The sequence below is a fragment of the Netta rufina genome (assembly GCF_964035555.1).
Source record: "Netta rufina genome assembly, chromosome: 4".
In the NCBI taxonomy this organism is placed as follows: Eukaryota; Metazoa; Chordata; class Aves; order Anseriformes; family Anatidae; genus Netta; species Netta rufina.
The window spans coordinates 11,536,843-11,551,436 of record NC_140127.1 but is presented as its reverse complement, the minus strand read 5'-3'; the positions used below and the strand labels follow the sequence as shown (position 1 = coordinate 11,551,436).

The 14,594-nt window shown below is 36.5% G+C and overlaps 1 protein-coding gene across 1 annotated transcript in view; it reads left to right on the top strand.

Moving 5' to 3' along the window:
- Positions 1-1,280: 1,280 nt before the first annotated feature.
- CCSER1 (coiled-coil serine rich protein 1) overlaps positions 1,281-14,594 on the top strand; it is a gene marked incomplete at both ends in the record, with an annotated part of 580,304 nt that continues 566,990 nt past the window's right edge. The window contains 2 exons of the mRNA XM_084286653.1: positions 1,281-2,601; positions 5,183-5,370. Of these exons, the coding sequence (XP_084142779.1) occupies positions 1,281-2,601; positions 5,183-5,370 (1,509 nt within the window). The remainder of the gene's footprint in view (positions 2,602-5,182; positions 5,371-14,594) is intronic.

Below are 14,594 nucleotides of genomic sequence, written 5' to 3'. Positions count from 1 at the left end.
AATATGCCATGTATGCAGTTTCATTATTCCTTAAATACTCAGTATCTATTTGAATATGCATACATGTGTGTATACATGTATAATACATACTGCATAAATATATGTACTGTTCATAGGCATTTGTTATATCCATGTAAAGCACATTAAATTGCTTTTTAGATGAACGAATTTGTTTTTGTGCTTGGCATACAAATATTGTTTAGATAAATGACCTGATTTATTCCTATGTGCTGAATACTTGCTGCTGAGGAAGTTTTGCTTAGGCATTATACCTCTTGTTCTTCTGATCATACGTCACCTGGTTTTATTGCTCTCTCCATGGTCCTGTCTCTCGCTGCAGTAGTTTATTATAACAAGAACAAAAAGGAGATGGAACTGACATACATTTCTTAAAGATGATTTTTCTTCCAGTGTATCTGCTGAGCCGATAATGTTTTTATTGCTTAAAATTTGCCAAATGCCTGTGTATGAAACACATTTCACTAATTTCAAAGAAGTCCGAAAACATCTAGTTATAAGTAAGAAAAATAGGCTTCAAGAACGATTTTAAAGAATAGTTAAAAGGAAAGCTTCAAATTCAAATCTAGAAACATGATCACATACTTTGACAGTAAATTCCAAGAACTTCAAGTTCTCTAGGAAGAATGGGTGTTGGTGCATATTTTAGCATGACTGTAACACTAGCATTTTGTCTGCTGTAAGATAATATGTACCATCTTTAGTGGGGGAATACAAAGGAATTAAAAATCCAACTGAACATGAAGATTGGAGACTTCAAATCCTGTTGTTCCTTGCAAAAATGAGTATTTAGGAAGCCAAAATAATGTTTTGCTTTACTCAGATGATAAAAAATCAAATCTATACTGTGAAAGCGTACAGTTTATAAGACTTGTCCCCAGAACTTACAGAAACAAAGGACTTTGGGGTGAAATGTTTGTATATCATGTAGATATATACTGTTACCCAGTATGATGTGCATTGCATTATGTATAAGATTATATATGTCACATGTAAAATGTTTTGAGCCATGTCTTTGCTCAATTGCTAGGATTTTGGAGATACAGATCAAACATCACTTTGAAAATCTAAAAAAGAAAATGTTCAGCACTATATATATGCAACAACTTGCAGCTATACGTAAAATAGATATTGGCATCTGGGGTGTTTTGGCTGACTTAAAGCTTGTTCAAATAGACTTTGAGGCTGAATCATTTCTCTCTCTTTTTCTCAACCCAGATTAGTGTATTGGCTGTGAAGAATTGCAAACGCTTCGTGCCCTGATGGGGGACTCAGGATCCAGACGATCAACTCTAGTATCTCGGTTGCCAATATTCAGGAGAAGTATTAGCCGGAGACACGACTCCCTTCCTTCCTCACCTTCCTCTGCTAGTGCCGTGGGTGTCCACACCTCCTCCCCATCCAGCACGAACTCCAGCTCAGGGAGCACAGGCAAGCGCCGGAGTATTTTTCGGACTCCTTCTATTAGCTTCCATAACAGGAAGGGGAGTGAACAGAAGCCTGACTCCACCAGCCAAAATGTTAACATCTCAAATGGTGCCCAGTCCTCCTCTCTCAGCACTTTTCAAAAACTGAGCCTAGACGAACACATTAAAAGTAGAGGAAAGCATTCAGTTGGCTTTGGCAGCTCACGTAGCAAGAAGATAACAAGGTCTTTGACAGATGATTTTGAAAAGGGAAAGGAGCCCTCAGCTAATAAGAATGTCTTTATAAATTGTATAAGCTCTGGGAAAAATGAGGGTGATGATTCTGGCTTTGCAGAGGAGCAAAGCCGATGCTCTGTCAAACAATCCACACGGAAACTTCTCCCTAAATCTTTCTCATCGCACTACAAGTTTTCCAAACCAGTTCCGCAGAGTCAATCCATTTCCTCTGTGCAGCAGTCTGGATGCGTGCTGGAGATTAAATCGTATGTTGAAAGTGAACCAGTGATTGCCAGGTCCTCTTCTCCCTGCTCGGCTGAGACGACGGAGTGCGTGGGAAGCACGTTGCAGTCCCCACTGCTCTCGGCCGACCTCACGGCTGCCCAGACGCCCTCTGACTTCATAGCCTTGACAGAGGATTCTGTTTCGGAGGTTGATGCTCTGCCCAGCAGTGGGAATGGAGTGCTGCTGGCAGAGGATTTTGGCCACAATGTCTCTACCTCTCAGATCTTCTTTAATCCTGCTGCTGCTCCGGTGAGGGAAACAGATTACGTGGAAAGTACGTGCCAGTCTGCTGGTGGTGTATCTCCTGTGAGCCGCACAAGCTTTTGTAGTGTTGAATCTAATACCTTATTCAAAACCTCAGCTGCTAATCAAATAAAAGTATCATTGCAAGCCAATGAACTATGTATTACAGATACCAGGCACATAGCAGAAGTTAACTCAGCAAAGACAGAGTTAGAAACCTTTGGGTTACAGCACAGAGAAGAACCGGTGATGCACTCTCCAATGGCACAGGGGTTGAGTAGGGACCAAGATGAAAGCACTCTAGCTAAGCACACAAAAGAAACAGTTCCTGTAATGGAGTCTAAGATTATTCAATGTTCTGAACCTCAGTCCCTTAAAACGCAACTGGGATATGAAACAAACCATCCTAAAGGTATGTATTCCGCTTTTTCATTGTGAGGTTTGATGGCTTGGGGGATGCTTTTTTGTTGTTGTTGTTGTCCGTAGTTCTTTTGTACGAATTGTTTGGTCATGAAGTTTTTGTGTACTTAGAAAGATCAAAAGTTAGGAATTTTACTCTCCTTCCAAGATGATGCTTAATTCAGAATTATAAAAGGAATAAAACAAAATGCTTTGAATTTTTTTAGTTGATGTTTTTCAGTGTAATAACAGCCATCAGTGCTGTTGGTCATTCTGTTTCCTTCTGATAGAAAATGAATTAAGAGAGTATTGATTCTCACCTCTTGTTGAAAGCCGAAGCTGGTATTTTTGAGGCATACCAATTTTGGACTTGAACCAAAGAGTTGCATTGTTTGAGGAGGAAGGATTGCCAGAGAATAAACTTCCTTTAGTCTGGTTATGAAAGATAACATACTTTTATCTTACATTGATCTGGGTTCGTGACTCTCAGATACATTATAGAGCAGCTTGGACAAGAGCAGAGGACAAGAATATATTGCTGTTTCCATCTGAAATAGCACTGTGCAAGTTCTTACTACATAACCTATGAAATATAGGAAGTTCACTACCAAATAAATTTCACACTGTGTCTTTAGCTTATAAAAATGAGTTTGGAAATATTAACAAGAATAAGTGGAAAGGCTATGCTTTGAATTACCATCTATAGACACGCAGATCTTCATCTTTCATCAAAGACACCCAGCCTTTGATTGAAGGACACCTGTCAAATGACATTTAGCTCTGCCAGTTTACTTCCTCAACTAACCTGAAGACCAATGCTTTGTTGAATAATCCTGAGCCTGTATCTGGTGGGGCCAGATTTGTGACAGTTAACAAAAACACAGTTATGTTGTTAGTATTGAAAGAGGAATGAATGCAAATTCATATGAGTCCATACCCATCCTTTTGCTTGGTGATGTAGTCATGTAGATTATAAGCAATCGGAAACAATCTCACTTTTGGAGTTACTTGTCTCTGCACAGTATTAGTTGCATATCTTGTAAATAAATAGTTATGTATAGTAAAATTAATCCACTAAATTATCTTTCATGAGAGGAAAACTGTTTGCCTCAGAACATTAGTCAGCTGGGACAAAAATATTTCCATTTATGTATATTATCTGTCTGGAGCACTTCGGTTGGTCTTCTTTGCAACTTTGGCTCATCTGTGAATAAGCTCATGCTTTTAAATTTAATTTACTGGAGTGGAGTAGTTATAGAGCAGACCAGTGAGCAGCTCAGAGTGATGTTTGGAAATACATAGTGTTTGAAACTCATGCACCAGCAGCTATATATTTAATCTTCATGCCTGTAAGGCAGCTGGAGTTGAAACTGCAATAGAGAGATTTTTGTAAATAGGCTTGGTATTCACAGAAACACTAGAGCTAATGTTACACTATTTAAAAGTTGATGATTAATTTTCATGGGTTTATACATGTAGTTCTATTCCAAATGCATTTTTTTCAATTTGTACAGTGAAGAATGTATTTAAAATTAGAAAATTGGAAAGCAAACATAGGGATTGTTGGAAAAAAGCATAAAATCCTGCCATATGAAATGAAAAGAGTATAGAAAAAGTTTGTGGTGTTCAGAAAGGTATAGTATAAGTAGTTATATATTTTGCCAACAAGCTGTTCGGACCAATTGGTTTTGCTATAACAGTATTTAAAACCAGGTGCAAATGTAAAATATTTTTGTGCATGTTTTGGCAATAGATACTTTCTTTTCCATGGTAGGCCTCATAGTAGATTTTATTGATAGATTACAAGGTTTGTCATGTCATACATTTTTTAATATATGCTTATATATTTTTAAGTGGTATGAACCTCTTTGAAAAGCCATTGAGGAAATGTTCTCTTGCGAAAGGCAAAATAATTTTTTTTTTTTTTAATGTTACATCTATTATGCTATCATGCTTTTCTCTTTTCCTCATCTCTAAATTTTCCTCAACACTTCAAAATGTAATTTTCTCCTCTTTTCCAATATGTTATTGTTTAAAAGGTGTTGGGGACTGGGATGCAGCCTGCATGCTGTGCTTTGAGAGCACAGATACAGAGCTAATGTGGGAAGGCCAAAGAGAAACTAAAACCTGTATGCATCAGGATGCTATGCGCTGGAAACAAAACTGTGAACTGGCCCTAAAAAGATATGGGCTTGGCTTAGGACAGGATAAGGCAGGCTGGGTTTTTGCACCATGGAATTAGTGATAGTTTCTCTGGTGGGTTTTACTGTGAAGAAATTCCTAAGTGTCCGAGAATGAGGGGAGAAAGGAAGGAAAGTGGCAAAGGTCCCACTGGATTTGTTAAAGAACTGTGGGCTGGGCTGTAGCATGCTGAGCACGTGAGTCAGCAGGAACTGAGCAGTGAGCAGGTGGCCCAGGTTGCTTTGCCTAGCTAAACAGGATCTGCTTTCTACAGAACACCTAAGAAATTATTCTTACTTTTTTACGATTGCTATTCAGTGGTAAACATTTAAAGCAAAGCGCTGTTCTTCCTAAGAAAATTTTTGTAGAGAATAATTCTCTGTAATGATTGGTGATTGCTTGTCTATTTGTAGTTGATCTTGCCAATAGCTTCAGTCCGTACCGAGACGGCAGATTTATTGAGAAGCGACTGAGGTCCTCTTCAGAAGGTACTGCTGGAAGCAGTCGGCTGATCATAAAACCAAAGGATGGAAATTCAGAAGAGCTTAACAGCCTACGGAAGCAGAGAGCAAGCTCATCTTCTTCAAAAATGAACAGCATGGTGAGTTAATATATGTATTTGTTTGTTTGTTTGTTTGTTTGTTTGTTTTTTCCACGATAAGCGTAACTATACTAAGCAGCAACTTCACAAGTAATGGATGGTAATTAAAAGAAAAAAAAAAAAAAAAAAAAAGCCAGCTCAGGCTTCCAAAATGTGGTCCAGGCTGAGCTGCAGAGATAAAAAATATTTTTTTTCAACGATGTAACATTGTGAAAAGGTTTGTATATTTGCTGTGAGGAGGTTGAAGTCATGCTTTGTTGATTTGCCTGGGATATTACAAGATTCAGACCAGAAGTTTTGTAGAGAGGAAGTTGTTGGTGAAGAGGCTCATTATGGAAAGCTGGTCACAAGGTTCAGTGCTTTCACACTGAGCACAAATTAAGGATGAAAGGAAAGGTTCACTTCTGAGAACCCTTGAAAATGCCTAGGACTAGGAAATCTAAGACAGATCAGATCACTGTGGGAGAGTACTTCTGAAACCTCTTCTGGTGAAATAATAATAGAAGTAACTGACTGACAAGTATGTGCCTTCCTATACCCAGCAAGAAAAAATGTTTTAAGATGAGTGTAATTTATACATATTCATATGCTCTCTAGTGAGAGAAAAAGAAGATACTAAGGTTGAACATTGACAGCAGTGGTATCTACTCTTCAGTTTATGGAAATCACTAAAGCAAGTTTTACAGGTATTATGAGTTTCAAGTATTTCATTCAACATGCTAACTGTAAAATAAATAAATAAATAAATAAATAAATAAATCATTTTGCACTCATATTTAAATAGTATTTACCACTGAAAGTAAAAAGCTGTAAGTTTCTTACCCTTGTCCAGTGCTGTTAAACAGATATATAAATAAATGTGTGGTTTTTTTTTTTTCCTATTAAGGTTCACTTAATAGCAATTGTATTATAATGTTTTAGGACCAAACACATTCCTAAGAGACTCAGGTGTGAACACAACTGCCTTTTCTAAGATAATTTTTTTGCAGTTTTTCAAAGATGTGAAACTAATTGTTGTAAACTGACAGATTTCCACAGCATATTATTACAAAACAACATGTTCTTTTGGCGTGATTTTACAGACTAACACAAAAACTCAGCAATTAATACAATTACTTAGGTAATATTTATGTCTCTGTGCTACCTTGTCTGCCTTTAAAGGTAACATCTTATCTCCCTCTCACCCAAGAAGCCAAGGAAGGCTAAACTTGTCTTCCTTTGTCAGATTCACCCATACTGGTTCTTGGTTGGTAATTTTAAAATAGGTCCCTGAATAACGAAATGATTTAGCATGAATTCTCCTTAGGAAAACTGTGTCAGGAAAATGTGATTTGAGGTTTTCTAAAAAGCATGTGAAATTTGTCTTTGGTCACGGTAAATCTCACCCACATCTAAGTTAGTCTTCTAAACCTTTGCTCATGTTCAACACTGCTTTGGATGGCAGGAAATTACATCAGTACTGAAGGTGTTCATGCTGTGTCTGGCCAAGGTACAACAGGTTTTCCAGTTGTACCAGTGTCCTTAAGTAGTAGTCACTACATCTGCTTTTCTCCCTCTTTTCTAGATTGCTGCCAGCTTGTCAGATGTGGTAGTAATGTAAAGCAAAATTTATGTCAACAACAAAAACCACACACCTGTTTTCTTTCTTTTTTTTTTCTTTTTTTAATAAATCCACTGAATTATTACACACAGAGATGCAGGATGGAAATAAAGATGTAGAATGACTAAAAAGTAGAAAAATAATTTGTGTTATTAAAGTGTATAGGTACAACATGTTTATTCAGTAAGTTCATATCCAAATATCACTGAATAATATCTTATTTTTCAAAACCAGAACACTGTGACATTTGAAGCTCATGTTTCCATGTAGGCATACAGGGCATTATGCAGGCATAGTTTCTGCCCTAAAAAGCTCATTAACCTTGGCTCAAGCCTTTAAATACTATTTGGGTCATCAGGCCCAAGCTATTACGCAGATCTTTGTGTTTATTTAAATACTAGACAGAACTGATGTATTAACTTCATTATATTAAGTCCTGTATTAACGATGCAACTGGGAAGTGACAACACTATAGCAACTGGAAAAAAGCAAAGTGAACATGGGATGGTTTTTATTTTTTTTTTTGTTCATGTTTTGTGTATGAAATCCACATTTTTCGTTGTTTGTTTTAACTTTCATTAGCAATATTGTCCACAGATTTGCTAGAATTTGTTTGTGCTTATTTTGGTCGCAGACCAAGAACTTCAGTGTCAGGATTATTGTGCACCCTCATGAGCGAAAGTAAAGTTCTTCTTGTTTTCCCCCCAATAAATGCAGCTACCATCTTTCTATACGAAGAGAAATGCTAAATGAAAGATTTTATATTTAAAAAATGAGATTTAATGGGAAGGAAATAAAAACACAGAAGGCGAAAAAAAAAAATAAAATAAAATAGCAGAAATTCATAAAAGGAAAAGGAATTAAAAATGAAACAAATTAAATGTTCATAATAATAATAATATAAGGCTAAAGAGAAAAAAGGCCTCTTCAAAGTACTTGTCACAAGCAATTAATGTTTAACACCACAGTAGCAGCCTGTTGCCAGTGAATGATCATAATGAAGAATAAATACTCGTTAACGAATTGGAGTTGCTAAACCAAGTATGATTAAAAACCTTAACCTAACTTTCTTGTTTGCCTAGAAAATCATTAATCACTCTTCTGTAGCTATTCATATTCATTTTCACTTCTGGAAGAAAATTAAAGGTTCATGTGAGATTCCCTGGGTTTCCCTGAGGAGGGCAGCGTTGCTATTCAGATTGCTTCTGTGGCACCAAACAGTAGTAGCTGTGGATACTGGTATTCTGGCATCATCCAGAAGTCATGTTATGATGAAGAAGCTTTGTAGCCTGTCAAATACCCTTTCCTCACAAACTGAAGAAAGTCTTCCAAGACTGTTTGCTTTCTTTCTTGTTGGCATAAAGCATGAGATTATTCTGCTGACTGCCTAGAGGGAATCAGAAGCCAGAAGATCTGAGGGGATACCAGATTTTTACAGGAGATGAAGAAAAAAAAAACAACAAAAAAAAAACACAAACAAAAAAACAACACACAAAAAAAAAGAGATTACATTTGAGAAATTGTTCTTCCTCCTAAAGAATTCACTCAGCATAGTATTCTTGTTTGATCAGTACAACAGGTACAATAGGTAAAAGCTTAAATAGGTGGATCTCCCACTGTATGTGTCAAAACCTATAAAGAGGGTCACCAGCTCCACAAAGAGTGGCATTATTTACTTTCAAAACCTCGCAAGTGAATTAATCTCGATGAGAGCAATGCAAATATCGTGCAAGGAAAAAAAAAGAGTATTAAAATAACTCTGCAAATGTGCCAACTTTACAGCAATGTAAATAATGAACTGAAGCAGATGCATGAGATTAACTGCTTAGATTACTAATTATGTGTGTTTTCATCAGAATAAACGGTTTTGAAGCAGTCATTCTTGCAGTGACTGATTTATGCCACAAGATGTCAGTATTTCACTAAAAATTGTTTTAAACTTTAGTGTTCCCTAGTTACACAAAAGGTGAAAACTGAAATTCAGGACAGATTTTTTGGAACACTTTGAAACTGATTAGCCCGTGCAGGATAATAAAATATTTTCAAATGCGCATGGCTGATATGGATTAGAGGTTTAAAGAGGTTCATATTTCTATTGAAAATCTGGTCATTAAAATGTTAAGTCATCAGTTACAACTTTAAATATTTAGACATAAGATGGCGACAATTGGCTACGGCTATCCTTCTTATTCTCTATTTAAGTTTCCTTTCTTTTCCAATGTGTAAGATTGGAAAATATAAAATACGCAAGAAAGAAAGAAGGAAGGAATTATGGAAAGGAGGCAAACAGCCTGGTAAAAGACCTGAAAGACCTGAAATACGCAGGCCTGCAAGACTAATGGAAAGAACATAAATCTGGGAAGTTGAAATGTAAGAAAGAATTAGAATAACCACACTGAAAATTATGATCAAGCCCCCAAATCAGTGTGAGTAAATTCTTTAAGAGCATCAGGGAAATGATTACCAGGTAAAAAATAAAGAATTAATGTGCTGGAATACTTAAAATTAACAGTAGAAATTGAGGTGAGTGTAAGCAACAAAATAAACCATCACTTTTAAGAGTAGTATTTGATGTGGAAATGTAACTACCCAAGATATCACCTTTACTAGTAATAAAAGACAAAACTGAACAAATGAAGCAAACAAAAAAAAAAACAAAACAATAACAAAACATGGAAATTGCTGTTTAAAAAATAATAATAAAAAAGAAAGTGCTGATAAAGATTTTGAAATGCCAACTTAAATTACAGTCAGTTGTTAAAACCAAGTAGTACTGAAGGGAGATGTGGATGAAAATAGGTGTACATTGTACAAGTTTTAAAAAAAGAAAGTTCAGAGGACTGTTGGAGTTCTTAGACCACAGCGACCAACATGTGAGCTATTCTGTGCTACAAACGTGTTTTCATTCTATCTAGAAGGAACAGAAATGTGGCTGTATGTGTGCAGTGGAATGAGACAGTACACATATGTTTGTCTCTGACTGATCTGCCTTTTTGTCTCTGTGGCTCTGCATTACACAGAAAATATCTGGCCTTCTTTGCAACTGCTCCCTTGTACACACCTACCTATCAGCATATGCGCTACCTCAAATGGACCTAATTTTTCTGCTTTTTTCTCTCTCAGTGAGGTAAACATTACTACATTTACTCGAAGGTAAACATTATCAGTGGCCTTTGTGTTCTGCAGGCTCCAATTTTTCTGGGTTTTCCCTTGGGCACAGTTTTTTCTCCAGTTTCTCATATTTCAATGTTGTCTGAACATTGAAAGTTTTTCATTTCTTAAATTGAGATATGAGTTTTCATCCTTGTAGGTAAAAAAAAAAAAAAAAAAAAAAAAGAAAAAGTTTGCCCTCTGTTCTGCATTCTTCTTTAACCTCAGGCAAGGCAGCCTTGCCTACTTGTGTCAGTCCAATTAGAACTGTAAAATTTATTTTTCCAGATTGTGGCTTTGCATCTTTTCCGTGATTCCAATGCATTAGATAAAAAAATTGTGTTTCCAGTTAAACAACTTTTATGGCCTAAAGTAACTCCAGCTTTTTTTTTTTTTTTTCTTCAGCTTAAACAGTGATGCAAACCTTAATTGCCCACTTGTCCAAGTATCAAATAGTTGCATTCATGCTTTCTCCCACACTGCCTATCATTGACTAGAGTAACTGCAGTTGTCGTGAAACTTTCTTCACTTCTATTCCTTTCACTTTACCTTTTTCCTTGCTTAAAAATGACAACACAATAGTGAACTAAGATCATTTATCAAGATGCACACTGGCACTGTGTTTCTGAGGATTTTTTATTTAATCATCCAGTGATAACACTTCAGCAGAGTCCCCTTTTCTTCATGTTTGCACTATGCTTATTACATAGGGATGCTTTGAGTATCCAGTGTCTTAGTAAATATATCTACAATATACAAATATGCAAAAAAACCCACAACATTGGAATACAAAAACCTGTGTTGGGACCATTTTACGAGCTATTTATGAGCTATTGCAGGCTTCCATTTGATAATGGAAGGGGTTGAATTAAACAGCATGGCAAGCTGATCAAAAGAATTGATTACCTCACTGTATTTAGCATTGATCTGACCTCACCTTTAATATTGTATGCAGTTATGGGCTCCACAATATAAAGAAGATATTAAGGTACCTGTGCCTTGAGGAGGGCAACAAAGCTGGTAAAAGGGCCAGAAGACATGTCCTATAAGGAGAGGCTGAGAACACTGGGTTTGTCAAGCTTGGAGAAATGGAGGCTGAGAGGTGACCTCATTGCTCTCTGCAGCTTCCTGAAGAGGGGAAGTGAAGAGGGAGGTGCTCATCCTTCCCCCTGCTATCTAGTGACTGGACACATGGCAGTGGCTCAAAGCCGTGTCAGCAGAGATTCAGACTAGACATCAGGAATAATATTTCTAGCTAAGAGAGGACTAAGACACTGGAACAGGCTTCCTAGAGAAGTGGTAGGTGCCTCATGGCTGCCTATATTTAAGAAGCACTTAGATTATGCTCTTAATGGGTTAGCCCTGAAGTAGTAAATTAGTTGTACTTGATGATCTTTGTAGGTCCCTTCCAGCTAAAACTATTCTATTCTAAGTGCTCATGCTCTGAGAATGTCAGCTAAATGTGCAAAATTAAGGATTGACAAATTTAGTGTAGAGAGGGCTGTCTGAAACTTTGGAAGGACATGACAAAAATAAATGATCGGCACAGGAGTAGAAAGGTACCATCAAAAGAAATACTAACTACAAGTATTTGACATTCCTGATGTAGCCTGGGAGGGAGCAGAATGGTAAAAACACAGGACACTTTAATGGAAATGTGTTGCATATTCCAAACAGGAACCATATTTGTGATAATTATCACTCATTAGCAGCTGGTGTCTGCATTTTGGTTAGATGTCCTGAATATTCTGTTCATTCACTTTAATTGGGTTATTTGGGGTACCTTAGCAACTAATAGTCACATTCCTAGTGTACTTTAGAAATAGCCCTTGTTATCGAAGAGCAGTTCTCCAAGTCGCTGTATTCAGATCTGTCCTTGCCTTTGATATTGTACATTATAAAGTAGTATTGAAGTCTGAAAACTCGTGAATGTGTGATAGCTTTGTTTTTAGTGTTTCCCAAGTAATCTTATTATTAAGCATCAGTTGTACTCCAGTTACTACATCACGAGAAGCAAAAAGATACTGTGCCCCTATGGACTTTGCTGAATGTACATCTGAGGCTGCTAGAAGAGTGAAGGAATGAAGGCTAAAATACTTTTCTATTTTTCTCTTATCTGCGCTGAATAGTAATCATGTTTTCTAGTGTCTGGTGAAGCACTGAGCATGGGTAAAACTAACTTGGCTGGTAGTCTAGAGAAGATTGAAATGATTTTCCTATTCACTCCAAGTTGCTTCTACCTTATTTTCTTCCACTTTTTTTTTTTTCTCCCTGACTGTGGACCTGACCTTCTGCTTCACACCTTCTGACAGTCTGTGCTGAGACCATTTGGAAGATGAGATTTTTAAGGCATCTCTGGCCAACACATAAGGTGGGAGATGCTGTAAAAATACATGAGTTGAATGGTTTATGAGTTACAGTGGGTGACCAGGAGACTTAAAAGTGGAATTGAAGATGGTTGTTATTATAACCTGTAAAGGCCTGAGACAGCCCTATGGGATACACCACCTCTCCATCCACAGACTGGAGACACATTAATGTTTAATCTGTTAACAGCAGAATAACTTCTCTCTTGAAAGCCTGTGCTGGGAAGGCAGTGAATGAAAGATTATGGAGAGGATGTGAGTTTTCAGGGCTTCACTTCTAAAAAACAAAACAAAACAACCTCCTTTTCCAGATATACCAAAAGTTTTTTTTTTTTTTTTGAAAAACAAACAAACAAACAAACAAACATGAACCAGGTAAGCAAAATGTCTACGTTCCTTTAATATCTTCTATACAACCTTCTTTAGAACTAACAAGGTTATGTTTTCTCTGAATAACCACAACCTGTTGTCAACTTGCCATACATGTATTATGTCTAGTATCTGTGATGTTCATACAAGTTCTTTTCATAGTTAAATTAGGCATTACATTTTCTTCTGTCATTCAATTGTCATATTTCTGCTTAATTCAAACTAGTCTTTGCTATTTGAGAGGAATCTCCCTCTTCTCAAGGGAGAACACTTAGGAACATCAATTTTTATTGAACTGTTCAAGAAAGCCCTGTAAGGCAGCTGTTCGCCCTTCATGTGAAGTGGACTCGACAGCATGCGTTTATAACTAGCTTTGCTCTCATGTAACAAAATTTCCCCATTTGCAATGCATTTGACTTTAGCTTCCTTGTAGAAGGAAACTGTGGAAGCCACTTAAAGCAAGAAATGTTACGATCGTTTTCATAGTATAAGTGTTGTACAGTACTGTGTAAATAGGAATAAACTGCTGATTGTAGGTAAGCAGCAATTTATGTTCTTAATTTTGCACAGAGAAAATGCCTTTCATATACTGTTAGCATAAAAAGAAACTGGAAAGGGCAAATTGGGATTTAAGAATTTTGTCTATAATTTTTAGGTCAAGTCAACTAGAAGCTTTTCAGCTAAATACCCTGTGGGAAATTAATGTCTGTAGTGTAATACTCATTTCTTAACATATTAAGAGCTTGTAAAAAAATCAGATTGCAGTTGTTATACACTTTGAATTCATTCTTGAGATCAAGTAGCTAACCAAAATTAATTTAGACTTTACTTAATACTTACAAATGAATGTTCTATGCGCTTTTTAAGGACACAATCGTTATAGTCCAAGAAAAGGGTAAACTATTGTTTTAACATTAGTACAAAATTTTCATTGGAATATAGTTATGTTAGTACCAATAAAAGGTAGAAGAAGTTATTAGCAATTGTACGTCCCAGAGTAATCGTAGTAGTGGATGAAAGTGTTGCTACATAGAGAATATAGAACAGAATTAGTTCAATTGGCAATGTGGTATTTTCTTTTTCTTTTGAAGCTTTAATATGGGAGTACTTGTAAGTATTGCCTGAATTAATTCACAGGGGACTGGGCTTTTAAAACTACAGATAGGTGTCTTCTGTAATGTGTTGTGTTTGTTTTTCTGTTTTCATGTTTTTGTGGAACGTTGAGCTGTTTATCGAGACACAAAAATGGAAGTGTAAAACACAGTGGATGGATTTTTCTCACACTTCTCTTTTAGTCTCACTACATCCCACTAACATTTTTGCCTGTTAATGTGAAGAGGCAGCTTTTCCTGAGCCTGCTTATCTTTTAGAATTGGTATTATTTTTTAGGATTTCTTTCTCTGCACAGAGATCTAGTTGTGTATTAAACTATGCAACAATGATTGATGCTGTTTAAACAACTATATATTTGTTAGGCCAAAGAAGTCTTGTTCTTTTTCTATTTTATTCAGACTTCTACATTTTACTTTCCTGTTCATCATCACGTTTTCTGTTATCACATATGCTGAGTGCAGGCAAATACTGTAGCAATATTGTTATGTAGTGTGGTTGAAAAAAAACATTCTATTGTCTTCAGTCTGTGCATGCAGGCTGCTGAAATCTGAATGTCACCACCTATGTGTCCAAAGAGACAACTCAGTTTGGTGAAGACCTTTACCTTCTGTTTGGTGTCTCTCACA